Source organism: Sorex fumeus, unplaced genomic scaffold (genome assembly GCF_029834395.1).
Source record: "Sorex fumeus unplaced genomic scaffold, SorFum_2.1 ptg000213l, whole genome shotgun sequence".
In the NCBI taxonomy this organism is placed as follows: Eukaryota; Metazoa; Chordata; class Mammalia; order Eulipotyphla; family Soricidae; genus Sorex; species Sorex fumeus.
In genome coordinates, this window is record NW_026606270.1 from 665,863 (window position 1) to 681,882 (window position 16,020).

At 58.1% G+C, this 16,020-nt stretch overlaps 1 protein-coding gene across 1 annotated transcript in view; it reads left to right on the forward strand.

Moving 5' to 3' along the window:
• Positions 1–14,033, forward strand: part of KCNB1 (potassium voltage-gated channel subfamily B member 1) — an 82,539-nt gene extending 68,506 nt beyond the window's left edge. Inside the window, exon 3 of the mRNA XM_056108472.1 lies at positions 11,947–14,033. Coding sequence (XP_055964447.1) covers positions 11,947–13,956 — 2,010 coding nt within the window. The 3' untranslated portion in view covers positions 13,957–14,033. The remainder of the gene's footprint in view (positions 1–11,946) is intronic.
• The last annotated feature ends 1,987 nt before the right edge of the window (positions 14,034–16,020 follow it).

Genomic DNA, 16,020 nt, shown 5'->3' on the forward strand with positions numbered 1-16,020 from the left:
CTACTCGGCCATGTGGATTCTCACTCTCTCCTGAGCCCGTCATCTCGGCGTCAGACCCGGTTCCCGCTAGGGGAGAGAGTGGGGAGCTCACGTTCATTCTTAAACGCCCAACGTCTGGGCATCTCTGCACACAGCCATGGGGACCTGCATTTCGCATAGAGGTGAAACCCCCCCCCTGGGTTTGCACAGGAAGAAGCTGAGCACCAGAGAGAGAGTATCTTCCAACCTGACAGATGCGAAATGCACTGTCGGCTTCAGACTCTGAGGGTCCCTACAGTCCCCAGAGCCGAGGGTCCCTGTAGCACCCAGAGCTGAGGGTCCCTGTAGTATCACAGAGCTGTAGTACCCAGAGCTGAGGGTTCCTGCAGCGCCCAGGGCAAGGCACCCATGACTGTGCTCAGGGACCACCTGACATAGTGAGCGGGATGTTGAGTCTGTTCAGCGGAGTGTGAGCGGGAAGGCCCCTCGCCTCCCCCCTTGGCTCTTCCTGTCTGGGAGGCAGCCGTGACAGACAGTGTAGGAACAGCCACGAGACTTGGGCGGCACCAGACTCGGGCCTGCCTTGAGCCCTGAGAGTCACCCACGGGCCCTCAGACTTCCTGAGCAACACTTGGGAGACCCTCCAAACGGAAAAGGGGGGCTGGGATGTGGCTCCAGGAGTGGAACACACGCGTAGCAGCCGGAGGCCCTGAGCTTGTCCCCCTGTTCTGAGCCCCCAGGCACCACCAGGCATGGGCCTAGTGGCCCCAGAACAACTCCAGGCTCCCAAAATCACTGGGGATGTTAAAAAAGATAATAACTTAGGGGCTGGAGTGATAGCATGGCGGGTAGGGTGTTTGCCTTGCATGTAGCCGACCTGGGTTCGATCCCCAGCATCCCATATGGTCCCCTGAGCACTGCCAGGAGTGATTCCTGAGTGCAGAGCCAGGAGGAACCCCTGTGCATTGCCGGGTGTGACCCAAAAAGCAAAAAAAATTAAAAAAAACATGAAGTTAAGATATTGTAGGCAAAATAGTAATCATAAGAATGTTCGTGTGGGGGGGGCGGTTGGAGCGATAGCACAGCGGGGAAGGCATTTGTCTTGCACGCAGCCAACCTGGGTTCGAGTCCCAGCATCCCATAGGGTCCCCTGAGCACCACTAGGAGTGATTCCTGAGTGCAGAGTCAGGAGTAACTCCTGAGTATTGCCAGGTGTGACCCAAAAAGAAAAAAAAAAAAACTAAGAGGCTGTGAGATAAGGCCGCTTCCCCAAGGCAGCCCTTGGTCGCTGGGATTGTCTCCCGGCCACTGCCCTTCCCTCCCACCAGCCAGCCTGGGGACAGGGACCCTGTGGACACGCTCCTCCGCAGAATTTCCCGTCCTGCGGATGTTCAGGCTTCCCTGTCTGCAGCAGGGCTGGGCCAGGGCCATCCGTCACCGTCCAGACCCACGCTGCCCGCACTGCCCCCCCGGCCTCCGCGAGTCCCGGAACACGGCCGCTCAGGCGGGAAGGGCGAGGTCCCCGCCTCCCCCTCGCGCAGCAGACAGTCTCGCGTCCCTGACGCCCACAGCTCACCGGCCCCCAGAATTCCGGCTGCAGAGAGAGGCTCGTGGGGAGGGTGCCAGCCCAGGGCTTGTTGGGAAGAATCCGGTGACCTTGGGGAGAAGGTTCCATGAGGGGATTAAAAACCTTAACTAGAGGGCTGGAGCGATAGTACAGCAGGTAGGGCATTTGCCTTGCACGCAGCTGACCTGGGTTCGATTCCCAGAATCCCATAGGGTCCCCCCGAGCACCGCCAGGAGTAATTTCTGAGTGCAGATCCAGGAGTAACCCCTGAGCATCGCTGGGTGTGACCCAAAAAGCAAAAAAAAAAAAAAAAAAAGTTACTAGGGCTGGAGAGAGTCTAGGGGCTAAAGCACTGACCTTGCAGTCAGCTGACCCTTGGTGAATTCTTCGCACCACTTGAGGGGTCCCTCAAGCACCATGGGAGTAACCCCCCGCCCGACATGGAACTGGGAATAGCCCCTGAGCAGCACAATAAATAAATAAATAAATAAAATAAACCCAGATTGGGCTGGAGTGATAGCACAGCGGGGAGGGCGTTTGCCTTGCTCGAGACCAACCCAGGTTCGATTCCCAGCATCCCATAGGGTCCCCCGAGCACTGCCAGGAGTGATTCCTGAGTGCAGAGTCAGGAGTAACCCCTGAGCATCGCTGGGTGTGACCCAAAAGGAAAAAAAAAAACCCAGATAAAAAATTAAAACCATAATCCAGACCCCAGGGTGTTGGGATAAGTTCTTGCATGTTACAAAAAGGGGGTGGGAGTCCCATGGTTTTTTTTCCCCCATCATTTTAACACCTTTATTGTTTTAATTTCATTGACTGAGGTACCGCACTTTTCAATCCCGTTAATCATGTGTTCATCACTCAGACACCAGTGAAACTCCCTAAGGTCCCCGCCGCCCCTCCCTCCAGAGCCTGCCCCCAGACTCAGCGTGGCTCGGTTCTCTTGTGTGGCCTTTGTCCCTTTGTCGCTGCCCGCGGCGGGTCTGTCAGCCGTGTAAGAGGTCGTCTGCGCCTTTCCTGAGGCTGACGTCACTCGACACGCTACCCCCAGCTGCCGTGCTGCACTGTGTGGTTTTATTGACAGGCCTGGATGTAACCAGGCCTCTGTCACCTCTCTGCAGTCATCTTCCATATTGTCTTTCTAGGCTTCTAGGTGTAGCGTTACCCACAGGTTGTAATTGGGATGAAAGGAGATCCTTGGCCTATAAATATTTATCGAGCACCTTCTGTGTGCTCTGAAGATTCAAGGCTGAGAAACTCGAGACTCAGCCGTTCCTGCAGGCTTGCGTCATGGACAGCACAATGGCGAGGACGTGGCAGTCGAGAGAGTGTGGTGAGGGGTCTGAGCTGGTCAGGGGCATCGAGAAGAGCGGCCCTGTGGAGGTGAGGCTTCAGGAGGCGAAGCTTGAGGAAGTGAGGCTTGAGGAAGTGAGTCTTGAGGAGGTGAAGCTTGAGGAGGTGAGTCTTGAGGAGTGAGGCTTGAGGAGGTGAGGCTTGAGGTGTCTTGAGGAAATGAGTCTTGAGGAGGTGAGGCTCGAGGAGGTGAGACCTGAGGTGAGGCTTGAGGAGGTGAGTCTTGAGGAGGTGAGGCTTGAGAAAGTGAGGTTTGAGGAAGTGAGGCTTGAGGAGGTGAGTCTTGAGGTGAGACTTGAGGAGGTGAGTCTTGAGTTGAGTCTTGAGGAAATGAGGCTTGAAGAGTGAGGCTTGAGGAGGTGAGACTTGAGGAGGTGAGGCTTGAGGAAGTGAGGCTTGAGGAGGTGAGTCTTGAGCTGAGTTTTGAGGAGCTGAGTTTTGAGGAGGTGAAGCTTGAGGAAGTGAGGCTTGAGGAGGTGAGGCTTGAGGAGGTGAGGCTTGAGGAGGTGAGACTTGAGGAGGTGAGGCTTGAGGAAGTGAGGCTTGAGGAGGTGAGTCTTGAGCTGAGTTTTGAGGAGCTGAGTTTTGAGGAGGTGAAGCTTGAGGAAGTGAGGCTTGAGGAGGTGAGGCTTGAGGAGGTGAGACTTGAGGAGGTGAGTCTTGAGTTGAGTCTTGAGGAAATGAGGCTTGAAGAGTGAGGCTTGAGGAGGTGAGACTTGAGGAGGTGAGGCTTGAGGAAGTGAGGCTTGAGGAGGTGAGGCTTGAGCTGAGTTTTGAGGAGCTGAGTTTTGAGGAGGTGAAGCTTGAGGAAGTGAGGCTTGAGGAGGTGAGGCTTGAGGAGTTGAGACTTGAGGAGGTGAGTCTTGAGGTGAGTCTTGAGGAAATGAGGCTTGAGGAGATGAGTCTTGAGGAGGTGAGTCTTGAGGAGATGAGGCTTGAGGAAGTGAGGCTTGAGGAGGTGAGTTTTGAGGAGCTGAGTTTTAAGGAGGTGAGTATTGAGGAGGTGAAGCTTGAGGAAGTGAGGCTTGAGGAGGTGAGCCTTGAGGAGGTCAGACTTGAGGAGGTGAGGCTTGAGATGAAATTTGAGGAAGTGAGGCTTGAGGAGGTGAGTTTTGAGGAGGTGAGTTTCGAGGTGAGGTGAGGCTTGAGGAAGTGAGGCTTGAGGAGGTGAGTCTTGAGGTGAGGCTTGCGTCTTGAGAAAGAAAAATGAGGCCGAGTGCAGGGAGACTCTCAGGCGGCTGAGCTGCTTGGCAAAGGCTTTGTGGCAAGGAGCCCAGGAGGGACCTCGGGGAGGTTGACAGGCCCGCGCAGAAATAGAGGGGGACGTAGTACCACAGGAGGCTGGGCAAAGCCTAGACCAGGCGACGAGACCATCGAGACCCCAAAACACAGCAGCTTAAACACAGGTGACCTCAAGTTGGCCAGGGCTTGGCAAACAGTTCGGCTTTCTTCTCAGACCCGCGATCGTTCCAGCTCTGCCCGTCACATCGGCCTCCCGGCCAAGAAGGCGCAGAGAGAGAATGGGCAAGGCCAGGCTGCCCACATCCCGGTGGCCAGGCGGAGTCTAGCCGCACTCGCCACAGAGACACTGGGGCATACTCGTCCTTATGTCGGGTCCCTGGGTCCCAGCTCTCTTTCCGTGGAAGATAGGAAAAACAGATCCAGGGACACCTTTAGTCCGTGTGGGTCAGGGTGCCACGGGGAGGCCAAAGCGAAGAGCTTGACCAGAGGCGGGGGGCTGGGGGGCACCAGTGTGACAGGTTGGCGGAGAGAATGGACCAGACCCAGTTTTGTGAGGCAGAACGGAAACGCACAGGTTGGACCAGATGTGGCAAGTGTAAAGATGTTCCTGGCCGGTTTAGGCAGGTCTTGTCTGGAAAGTTGTCACAAGTCAGAGCAGATGTGTTCGTTGTGTTCGATATGGCACCAAGGAGGTCAGAGCTGTGCGTGGCAGGAACCAGCCATGAAGTTGGGGTGGGGGGGATGAGAGCAAAGGGGGAGCTTCTCCGGGCCCCGAAGGGGTTCCACTGGAAGGAAGGTTTGTGCCCAGGTGTGTCTGGCTTGCCAAGAGAACCTGAAACTTGGTATTTGTATATGGAATCGCCCAACTTTGAACATTGGGCACTGTCCTCCCGTTGTTCATCGTTTTGCTCGAGTGGGCACCAAAGTCTCAAATTGTGAGACTTGTTGTTACTGTTTTTGGCATATCAAATACGTCACGGGGAGCTTGCCAGGCTCTGCCATGCGGACGGGATACTCTCGGTAGCTTGCCGGGCTCTCTGAGAGGGGCGGAGGAATGGAACCCGGGTCTGCTGCGTGCAAGGCAAATGCCTTACCCGCTGTGCTATCGCTCCAGCCCAAACATTGGACAAAGAAGTCAAAATAAAATGCCCAACCCTGAGGCCTCTGATTTTAGTCCAGACCCACAACACTGTCACGGCACCCCGCGTCCCCCTCTGCAACTCCACGGCCCTCTCATGAAGGCCTGTGCCCTGGCCACTGGGCTCCTCCATGCCCAGGAGTGCCCCCTGCAGGCCCCTGGCCCTGGCTCGCACCATCCCCTTCCCTCCCTCCTCACCCTTCCACCTGTTCCTAATTCCCTTAATCGGATCGGAACCAGTGACCCTTCTAATTAAAACTCCCCCAGTGTAATCCCCCAGAAGGCTGGGGGAGGGGCAGCGGAAGTCCATAAGAGGAGCGAGAGGCCTGAGCTCCGGGAGCCGTCATCTCCCATGTCCTCGGTCCCCGTGCCTGGGTTCGAGGCCCAGCTCTGCTGCGCATGAGCGAGGCAGCCTTGGCATGCTGCACACTCTCGCACGCGGCTTCCTCCGGGGGCTTGTTCTGTCCCTGAGCCGCTGTTGCAGCCGGAGGTCCACTCGGAGCACTTTCCCCAGAGCTGGGACACAGCAGGGAGCACTGTGAGGCTCGCGGTGCACAGGGGAGGAAGAGGCTCCGGCTCGGCAAGATCAGGGCCGTGGGAGATGCTGGGTGCGCTGGGGCCCCGGGCAGGGATGCACCCACCCACCCACACCTGGGGGTCCGAGAGGGCGCAAGCAAATGGCCTCTGAGCTGAGGCTGGCAGGGGCCGTAGGATCAGCCAGGGGAGAGCACCCCACGCAGGATGGGGGTGTGGCCACGGTGCCTTGAGACCAGCTGTGACGGGGAGAGGGTCACAGGGGATGGTGGTCTTGATGTAAAATCCAACCATGGGCCGGAATGATAGCACAGTGGGTAGGGCGTTTGCCTTGCACGCAGCCGACCCGGGTTCGATTCCCAGCATCCCATAGGGTCACCTGAGCACCGCCAGGAGTGATTCCTGAGTGCAGAGCCAGGAGGAAACCCTGAGCATCGCCGGGTGTGACCCCCCCCCCCAAAATCCAACTGCTTTGCCATGCCTCTTTTGTTTTTTGTTGGGGGTCCACACCCAGCGATGCTCAGGACTCACTCCTGGCTCTGCACTCAGGGATCACTCCTGCTGGGGGTCAGGGGACCATGTGGGGTGTCGAGAGCCGAGCCCAGGTATTTTTTTAATTTTTTTATTAGTGAGACACCATGAGGTACAGTTGTAGACTTACAAATTTTTGTGCTTGGGTTTCAGTTATACAATGATCGAGTACCCATCCCTCCACCAGTGCCCATTCACCACCACCACAGATCCCAGTATCCCTCCCACCTCCTACCCCCACCCCCCCATCCCACCCTGCCTCTGTGGCAGGGCTTTCCCTTTTGTTCTCTCTCTCTCCTTTTGGGTGCCGTGGTTTGCAAAAGAGGCGTTGAGTGGCAATCATGTTCGGTCTATAGTCTACTTTCAGCATGCTTCTCCATCCTGGGAGGATTCTCCCAATACCCTTTATTTGGTGCTCCCTTCTCTATCTGAGCTGCCTTTTCCCCTAGCATGTTCGAGCCCAGGTATATTGTGAGCCAGGCAAGTGCCCTCCCCACTGTACTATCTCCCAGTCCCCCTCATCATGTCTCTTCAGCCCACCTGCCTCTGCGGCTTCACTCCCTCCCACACTCTGCCCACCCTGTTGCCTGAGATGCCACGCCCACCCCACCACAGGGCCTTTGCACGGGCTATGCCATCTGTCAAAGGATAGATACTCTTCATCCAGCAGCAGGACACCCCTTATTAAGAGAGGCCTCCCTGACCTGTAGCTGCGGATGAAACACACACACACACACACACACACACACACACACACCACACACACACAGGACAGTGTTTCTCTACTCATCTCCTGCTTTGTTTTTGTCAGCCACCGAAGCACAGAACTGGATCTCATTCCTCTTGCTCATTTATGGGTTGACGGGTGTTTTTTTTCTACCTGCCTCTCCCAGTCAGCTCCTGGAGGCCTGAGACAGGGTCCTCCTCCTCCTTCTCCATGCCGTATCCTCAGGAGCTGGTGCGGCACTTAGCATCAGATAAACGTCTGCCACCTAAGTGCAAACAGAGGTGGGGGGTGTCTTTGCAGGGGTAATAGCTGCTTGCTTGGAACTCGGCTTCTCCCCTGGCACCTGGTGGCGGCAGAGCATTGGGGAGTGTGTGCCTACCGTACAGGAGAGCCGGTTGCAGCCCAAGCCTTGCAGAGAGAACAATAAAATCACCAGAAGTAAAGAACGGGGCAGGGGAGGGAACTCAGCGGGCATGTGCTTCGCTTTGAGGGGGACCCCTGCACAATCCTTGACACTAGCAGTTCCCCCGAGCACCTGTGTGGGGCTCGGGGTGTGGTCTTGGCTCTGTGGGGCCCAAGGTTTGATCCCCCAGCACCTCAGGGTGCCACTAGGCACCACCAGAAGTAACCCTGGCCGCCGAGTACTGCGGGGGGGTGGGGGGACGGGAACCCTGTGACCGGGAAGAAAAACCAAACCAGTGATGGAAGGCAACGCTTTACGGAGCTTTACCAAATTTTTTTTTTTTTTTTGGCGATCCTCAGGGGTTCCTCCTGGCTCATGCACTCAGGACTTTCTCCTGGCGGTGCTCGGGGGACCCTATGGGATGCTGGGAATCGAACCTGGGCTGGCCACGTGCAAGGCAAACGCCCTCCCCGCTGTGCTGTCGCTCCAGGCCCTTTACCGAATCTTCTCATCCGCAGTCTCCCTCTCCAGGCTCCACAGTGCCAGTGATGCTATAGTAAGTTTGCCAGTTGGTCCTGCCCTCTCCTACTCAGCCTCGCACTCGCCTCGCTGGGGGGCTCAGCCCCATTCTCTGTGCCCCTGCCCCACCCCCCACTCCTGGAAGCCAGGGAGCTGCCCCTGTCCCTTTTCTGAACCTTTCAGAGTGCCCAGGCCATGCTGCCCCTGGCCGCCTTCTCTCACGACGGCAGCGTTTTCGGCTTCCCTGGTGTAGTCAGGTGACCTGTTCCTCCTCCCTCCTGGGGTAACTAAGTCTCCAGGGGAGGGGACAGGGGGTCACCTTTTCCTTCCGTAGGTTGTGCTCAGAGGGAGGATGTGAGGTGCAGTGTCAGAGGACCGAGTCAACACAGAGACGCACCCCACGGGTGGGGGTCAGGCCCTTCCTCTGCCCCCTCTTGCCCACCCTCGGGGCCTTTTCTGCCACGTCAGGTTTGGGGAGCAGTGAGGGGTGCCAGGGAGCGACGCGTGGGGGTGTGGAGCGTGGGAGGCAGCCGTGAGCATCCCCAGAACGACCCGCTCAGATGAGGGAGGGCTGCCCGGACTCCCCCCACACACACCAGCTGCCCTGGGCCTCCCCGCCCCCTGCCTGCGCCTGGCCCAGAGCACTGTTTGTGCAGACAGGGTGGTGGGGAGCCCCGGGCTCGCAGCCCCCGGCCAGGAGGGAATCTGGGGACAGCCTCGGGGCCCGGCCTGGCTCCTGCCTCCGCTCCCGGGTTCCTGGAGTCCTTCCCGAACCTGCCTGGGCGCTGGTCCCAGGAAAACAAGCCTGGAAAAACAGAGGGCGGGAACGGGCCCCAAGGACTCGGGGTGCCACCCGGGCCCCCGCACTGGGCCCGGGGGCTGGTCAGCACGACTCACATGCGTGGTCAGGCTGTCCGGGAGCTCAGGGCACCTTCGCTGAACAGCTGCGGGAGGCAGGGGTGCAGCTGGCGGATGCAGCATGTGAGACGGGCCGGGCTTTGGCCACGCCAGAGGAGCATTGGGCGCACGCCCTGACCCGACACCCCTGGGCTGGCGGGCGGGGGCGGGGGTTCGACATCTCCCCGCAGCCTTCCAAGGACCTTCTGCCCTGCTTGGATGAGGAAAGCGGGTGCGGGGTTCCACCCAACGGGGGTACGGCACTGAAGCTAAGGGATGGGGAATTAGTCTGAGTGCCCTGCTGAAGGCAGGCCCCGGGGGATCTGGGAGACTCTGGGCCTAGGAGACAGGCCTGACTGGCTCCTCTGGCCAGGGGGTGGGGGGGGTCTCTGCTCTCCATTTCCTGTTTTCCAGAGAGCCCCCATCCTGCAAGGAGAGGGGAGGAGAGGGGAGTGGAGAGGAGGGGAGGTGATAGGAAGGAAGGGGAATGGGAAGGGAGAGGGGGAGGGAGGTGATGGAGGAGGGGAGGGGAAGGGAGGGGATGTGGGAAGGGAGGGGAGGGGAGGTGATCGGAAGGGAAGGGGGGATGGGAGAAGGGGGGGTATGGCAGAGGGGCAGAAAGGAGGAAGGGAGAGAGGATGGTGGGGGGCGAGGAGGGAGATAGGAGAGGAGAGGAGGGAGGAGGAAGGAGGGGAGAGGAGGGGAGGGCAGGAGAGAGGAGGGGAAGGGGGTTCTCAGGCTTGGACGGGTGCCCGATGGTGCACAGAGACCCACGGTAGCTGGGTGCATAAATCGTGCGTCTGGAGGCAGAACCTCCGTTCTGTGGGCTTCCCGGGGTGGAGGGTGTCAGCTCACCGTCAGGGCTTCCCCGCCCACCTCTGGGGACACGGCCCTCCCAGCTCTAAGGGACAGACTGCCCGACCTCAGGAGCACTTCAGCTGCGCTGTCGGGCCAGCGCACTCCTAGCCGGGCATGCTGATCCCCCCCAGAGCCCCCCACACTCTCCACAACTTGATTTTGGGGAACATTATCACTGTGCCTGAGGGTTGCATGGCCTCTTTGGGCGGGGGACACACACCATCATGGCACCCAGGGTTGCGTCGTCTCTTTCCTGCTGAGGTCTGGGACTAGACGAGGCTTGGTTGGGGCGGGGGTTGGGGGGGCGGTTGCCCTGACCTCTGCCCCCCAGATGCCAGTAGCCCCCCACCTCTGGGTTCTCATTACCAAAAACAAATGCAGAAATTGTCAGGTGCGGTCTTGGAGTCAAACCCTGCATCTGAGGCCCGTGCAGGGAAGCAGGAAGAGGCAAGAGAGCTGGGTTGGCGAGTGGAGGGTGCGGGCCACTCTGAGGGGGGTTCCCTGAAGGAAGCGACCAGCTGGGGGGTCTGATCCATGGCACAGAGGGACCAGAGAGGGAGCCTGGGGGCCTGAGACAGGAGGGACCCAGGCAGCCCAGAGGGACTCAGTGGGGGCCCAGGGGGTGGGGTCAGAACCTGAGTCGGGGGAGGGACCAACTGGCGGCTTCTGGACCGGGATAGAGAGCCCAGGGCAGCCGGGCTGTGGCTCTGAGTGGGTGGCCTGGGCTGAGATGCTCCCATGGATCGCTGGCATGGTTGGACGCTTCCTCCCGGAAGCCCCATCAGTGGCCGTCACATCTCAGCAGCCCCTTGAGCAGGTTCTGTCCCACCATCGCACTCTACGGCGAGAAGAGAGGCTTCAGAAGGCTCAGTGAGCACTGCTGGCCCAGCCAGAGCCGAGAGCACTGCGGGGAGGGCACTGTCTTGCACGCGGCTGACCCGGGTTTGAGCCCCAGCACCCCATGAGCACCGGCAAGAGTGATCTCTGAGCACAGAGTCGGGAGTAAGGCCCTGAGCTCCACCAGGTGTAGTTCTCAGCCATGCACAAAAAAAAAAAAAAAAAAGAGGAAAAAAATTGTAGTCCCATTTGGGAACTTCTACTGTGGAGAGAGACAGGATGCTTCCAAGTCCCTGGGAATTCCCTGGGAGATCACTGTGTGTCTGTCCAAAAGATTCGTGGCTTCTATCTGATTCTGTCTCGTGGCGTCTCTCTGATTCTGTCACGACCTGAAACATTTATTCTCCGGCCTCAGACAAACCTTGGTTAGGGTCTTAGCCCAGCTGCTTACTGGCTTTGGAAGCTTAAGTTTCTTCCTGGATCAGTGGCAATACAATGCCTCCTGGGGCGGTTGTAAGAATGAGAAGTATTACATGGAAAGTGCTAATCCCTAGCCTGGGAGGAACACTCAGTAAAGGGTGATAATTGCTTTTATCATTTGTCTCATTAGTCGTGAAATTGGTAGCCTACCTCCTAATACCTAGGAACATTCATCACGGTCACGAGCCAATTGCAGCCCACTGCTGATTTTTCACAAATAAAGTTTTATTCGGACACGGCTGCATGCAAACTGCATGTTCATGTGTTTGTTCACTGCATTCATACCTCAACTGGAGAGTTCACGGAAAGAATCCGCTTTCAGGGGCTGGAGCGCTAGCACAGCAGGTGGGGCATTTGCCTTGCACACGGCCAACCTGGATTCAATTCCCAGCATCCCATATGGTCCCCCAGCACCACCAGGAGTGACCCCTGAGCATTGCTAGGTGTGACCCAAAAAGCCAAAAAAAAAAAAAAAAGAATCAGCTTTCAGTGTCTGGAATGTTAACTGTCTAGCTCTTTCTAGAAAAATTTCGCCGACTGCAAACCTTGATGACTAACTTTACTATTTGGGGACGGGGGGCAGGGTCACACCTGGTGATGCTCAGGGGTTATTCCTGGCTCTGCACTCAGGAATTACTGTTTGTGGTGCTCGTTTGTGGTGCTCGGGGGACCCTATAGGATGCCAGGGATCGAGCCCAGGTTGGCCGCGTGCAACGCCAGTGCCCTCCCTGCTGTACTATCGCTCCGGCCCCAATGACTGGCTTTAAACCACTTCAATTCTCTGGATCGTTGCTTCCAGATCTGTACCGTAAACGGAGTTGTGTCGGGAAGCTCTTGCTGTGGGCGTCTGGACACTAAACCTCCCTCTCTTTCCCGCCCAGATCCTGGCCATCATTTCCATCATGTTCATCGTCCTCTCCACCATCGCCCTGTCCCTGAACACGCTGCCCGAGCTGCAGAGCCTGGATGAGTTTGGCCAGACCACAGACAACCCCCAGCTGGCCCACGTGGAGGCCGTGTGCATCGCCTGGTTCACCATGGAGTACCTGCTGCGCTTCCTCTCCTCCCCCAAGAAGTGGAAGTTCTTCAAGGGCCCCCTCAACGCCATCGACCTGTTGGCCATCTTGCCCTACTATGTCACCATCTTCCTCACGGAGTCCAACAAGAGCGTGCTGCAGTTCCAGAATGTGCGCCGGGTGGTCCAGATCTTCCGCATCATGCGGATTCTCCGCATCCTCAAGCTGGCGCGCCACTCCACCGGCCTCCAGTCCCTGGGCTTCACCCTGCGGAGAAGCTACAACGAGCTGGGCTTGCTCATCCTCTTCCTCGCCATGGGCATCATGATCTTCTCCAGCCTCGTCTTCTTCGCCGAGAAGGATGAGGACGACACCAAGTTCAAGAGCATCCCGGCCTCCTTCTGGTGGGCCACCATCACCATGACCACGGTGGGCTACGGCGACATCTACCCCAAGACGCTCCTCGGGAAGATCGTGGGCGGGCTCTGCTGCATCGCGGGGGTGCTGGTCATCGCCCTCCCCATCCCCATCATCGTCAACAACTTCTCCGAGTTCTACAAGGAGCAGAAGAGGCAGGAGAAAGCCATCAAGCGGAGGGAGGCGCTGGAGAGAGCCAAGAGGAACGGGAGCATCGTGTCCATGAACATGAAGGACGCCTTCGCCCGCAGCATCGAGATGATGGACATCGTGGTGGAGAAGAACGGAGACAACCTGGGTAAGAAGGACAAAGTGCAGGACAACCACCTCTCCCCCAGCAAGTGGAAATGGACCAAGCGGGCGCTGTCGGAAACCAGCTCCAGCAAGTCCTTCGAGACCAAGGAGCAGGCGTCCCCGGAGAAGGTCCGGTCGTCGTCCAGTCCCCAGCACCTGAACGTCCAGCAGCTGGAGGACATGTACAACAAGATGGCCAAGACCCAGTCTCAGCCCATCCTCAACACCAAGGAGCCGGCCTCGCAGAGCAAGCCCAAGGAGGAACTGGAAATGGAGAGCATGCCCAGCCCCGTGGCCCCGCTGCCCGCGCGCACGGACGGCGTCATCGACATGCGTAGCATGTCCAGCATCGACAGTTTCATCAGCTGCGCCACCGACTTCCCCGACGCCACCAGGTTCTCCCACAGCCCCCTGACCTCCCTCTCCAGCAAGACCGGGGGCAGCCTGGCGCCCGAGGCGGGCTGGCGGGGCGCCCTGGGGGCCAGCGGGGGGAGGTTCGGGGAGGCCAACTCCACCCCCGAGTCCAGCCACCACTCCTCGTTCTTCATCGACAGCCCCAAGAGCTCCATCAAGACCAACAACCCCTTGAAGCTCCGCGCGCTCAAAGTCAACTTCCTGGAGGGCGAACCCAGCCCGCTGGTCCCCACGCTGGGGCTGTACCAGGACCCTCTCAGGAACCGGGGCGGCGCCGCGGCAGCCGTGGCTGGACTCGAGTGTGCCACGCTCTTGGACAGGCCTATCCTGAGTCCAGAGTCTTCCGTCTACACCACGGCGAGTGCCCGGACCCCCCCGCGCTCGCCCGACAAGCAGGCCGCAATAGCTTTCAACTTCGAAGCGGGCATCCACCAGTACATCGACGCGGACACGGATGACGAGGCGCAAGTGCTTTACAGTGTGGGCTCCAGCCCTCCCCGGAGCCTTCCCGGGGGCACCAGCCCCAAGTTCAGCCTGGGGCCACGAACGGAGAAGAACTACTTTGAGAGCTCCCCCTTACCCAGCTCCCCTAAGTTCCTCCGGCAGAACTGTATTTACTCGACGGAAGCATTGACTGGAAAAGGCCCCGGTGGTCAGGAAAAGTGCAAACTCGAGAACCACCTGCCCCCGGAGGCGCGCGTGTTGCCCGGGGGAGGAGCCCATGGGAGCACGCGGGATCAGAACATCTGAGCTAGCCCTTGGGGAGGCGAAGGCTCGTGGCCAGGTCCAAAGAGGAACACGCCATTCAGCTGTCCTGCTGGGGAGCTTTCTGCACGAACTCTGAGCCAGAGAGGCACTGCGGAGACCCCCAGAGAGAAGAGAGACTCCCTCGAAGGCTCCCTGAGGCCCACGGGCCATGGCAGGCCCTCCAGAATGGAGCTGGCCAAGCCCTGGCCTGTGGCCCTTCCTCCGTCCACTCCACGCACGGCCCTCTGGGAGATGACAGGGGCTGAACTCGCAGCCCCCGCTACCGCATTTTCAGCATAGCCCCCCCCCCGTTCTTTTCTCCTGGCTCTCCACCCCAGCATCTGACGCCAACCTCTGCACCCCACACACACGCCAGCTGAAGAGGGATGCTAGAAAGAGCAGCCAGTGTGCAAAGAACGGGCTGTCCAGTTTGGGGCCGGGCACAGGGGCACCATCTCTCAGAACTCCTGCCCATTACCTCCTGGATGGATCCCTTGGACCGAAGGCTGCAGAGAATTCCGGGGGCCGTGAGAAAAGTGTCGCGCCGTAAGCCACCATTCGCTAAGCCCTTTTCCCTCAAATGTCTTCACTGACTCCGGTATTCCATCCACCCGAGGGCTTATTTACAGCTGCCATGAGGGTGAGTCACACCGCTTGTACTCGATTCTGATCGCCCCCCTGGCAATCTGGGAAGGGTTCGGAAGGTGAGGGCGACAGCCTGGACTCTGAGCTTTGCTGTGGAACGACCCGCTTTTTTGTACATCGCTAGTGTAGACTCAAAAGATATGCAGGTGTCAAATATGCAAAAGATATAGCTTATTCAAAGAGACTGTATGTTCCTGAAGAACAGAATAAAGTCTGATTTTTTTTATCTGCAAAAACAAAAAGGAAAAAAAAAACCACAAAACTATGAAATGCCCTGTTGAGACTTTTGACTCCATCCCGCTCCTGCAGGGGAGGCATCTACTATGATAGAAATTCTTTTTTTTTTTTTTGGTTTGTTTATTTGTTTCTGTGGTATTCAAACTTAAAAAAAAAAAGTTAAAATAAAAAGCACTTTATGTTTTTCAAAACTAGGTTCTACCAGGGACAATGTCAACATCTTGCACTTTAAAACGAGCACGCTATCCCATGGGCCGCTTGTTGGGACTCCAGCCGGGCGGTCACCACACGCCTGGGTCTGGCTCCAGTGGGGAATGTTCTGGGATCTCTGTCTACCAGGTCAAAGATCTGTGGGCTCCTCTCCTGCCCCCCGAAGCTCCCCTGACACCCCCTTGGCATCAGGAAGGGCCTGGTCCCTTGAGTAGACCCTTTCCTCATGTCCCGTGGCCCGCACCGCTCCGAGGAACGCCGCAGACCGTTAGGCGTTGGGTGTTTTACTCTCTGTTCTCTCTCGTCCTCCCGCTGTGGTGCGCGATCCGTGTCCCCGTCTGTACCCACAGCTCAGCTCTGCAGTCCCCCAGTGCAGCCGGTACAGGCACAAGCAATAAGTATCTGTGTGCATCGTGAGCGGGTCCGGTGTAGTTCTTGGTGTTGGTCCTCCCCGTCCTCGTTTGACGACCCAGCCTTGGCCTGCCCGATTTCAGTCCAACTCCACCAGTGCTCTGGGCCGTTTGCTCCTCCAGTGGCATTGGGTGAGGCCCTGGTGAGTGTGATGCCAGGGGTTCTTCCCGCCGGTCAGGATGCCATGATGGAGTGGCCTCTCCGTGGCACGATGGGGCCATGTCATTCTCTTCATCCACTGTTGGTGGCCGCTTTTTCCAGGGCCACCGTGTAGATCTGTCGCTCCTCAATATCGTGACACGCATATGTTCTTCCTGCCGGAACCAAATGTCGTGTGTTTTGCCTGTCCATCACACAGTCGGTTGTCGGCCCGCCTGTTGGTCCAGCAGTACCCGTCTCCCCTGTTGGTCTGCAGCTCTGGAGCCATCCGGCCTGCCTGAGGTGGGGTGACGTGTCACCCAGTCATGCCGCCACTCTTAAAAATGTGTGTTCTCTGCTGATGTACATGCCCGGTTCAGACTGTTTCTGAAAATCACCCACAGTTGTCAAGTCCCCACCCACTGC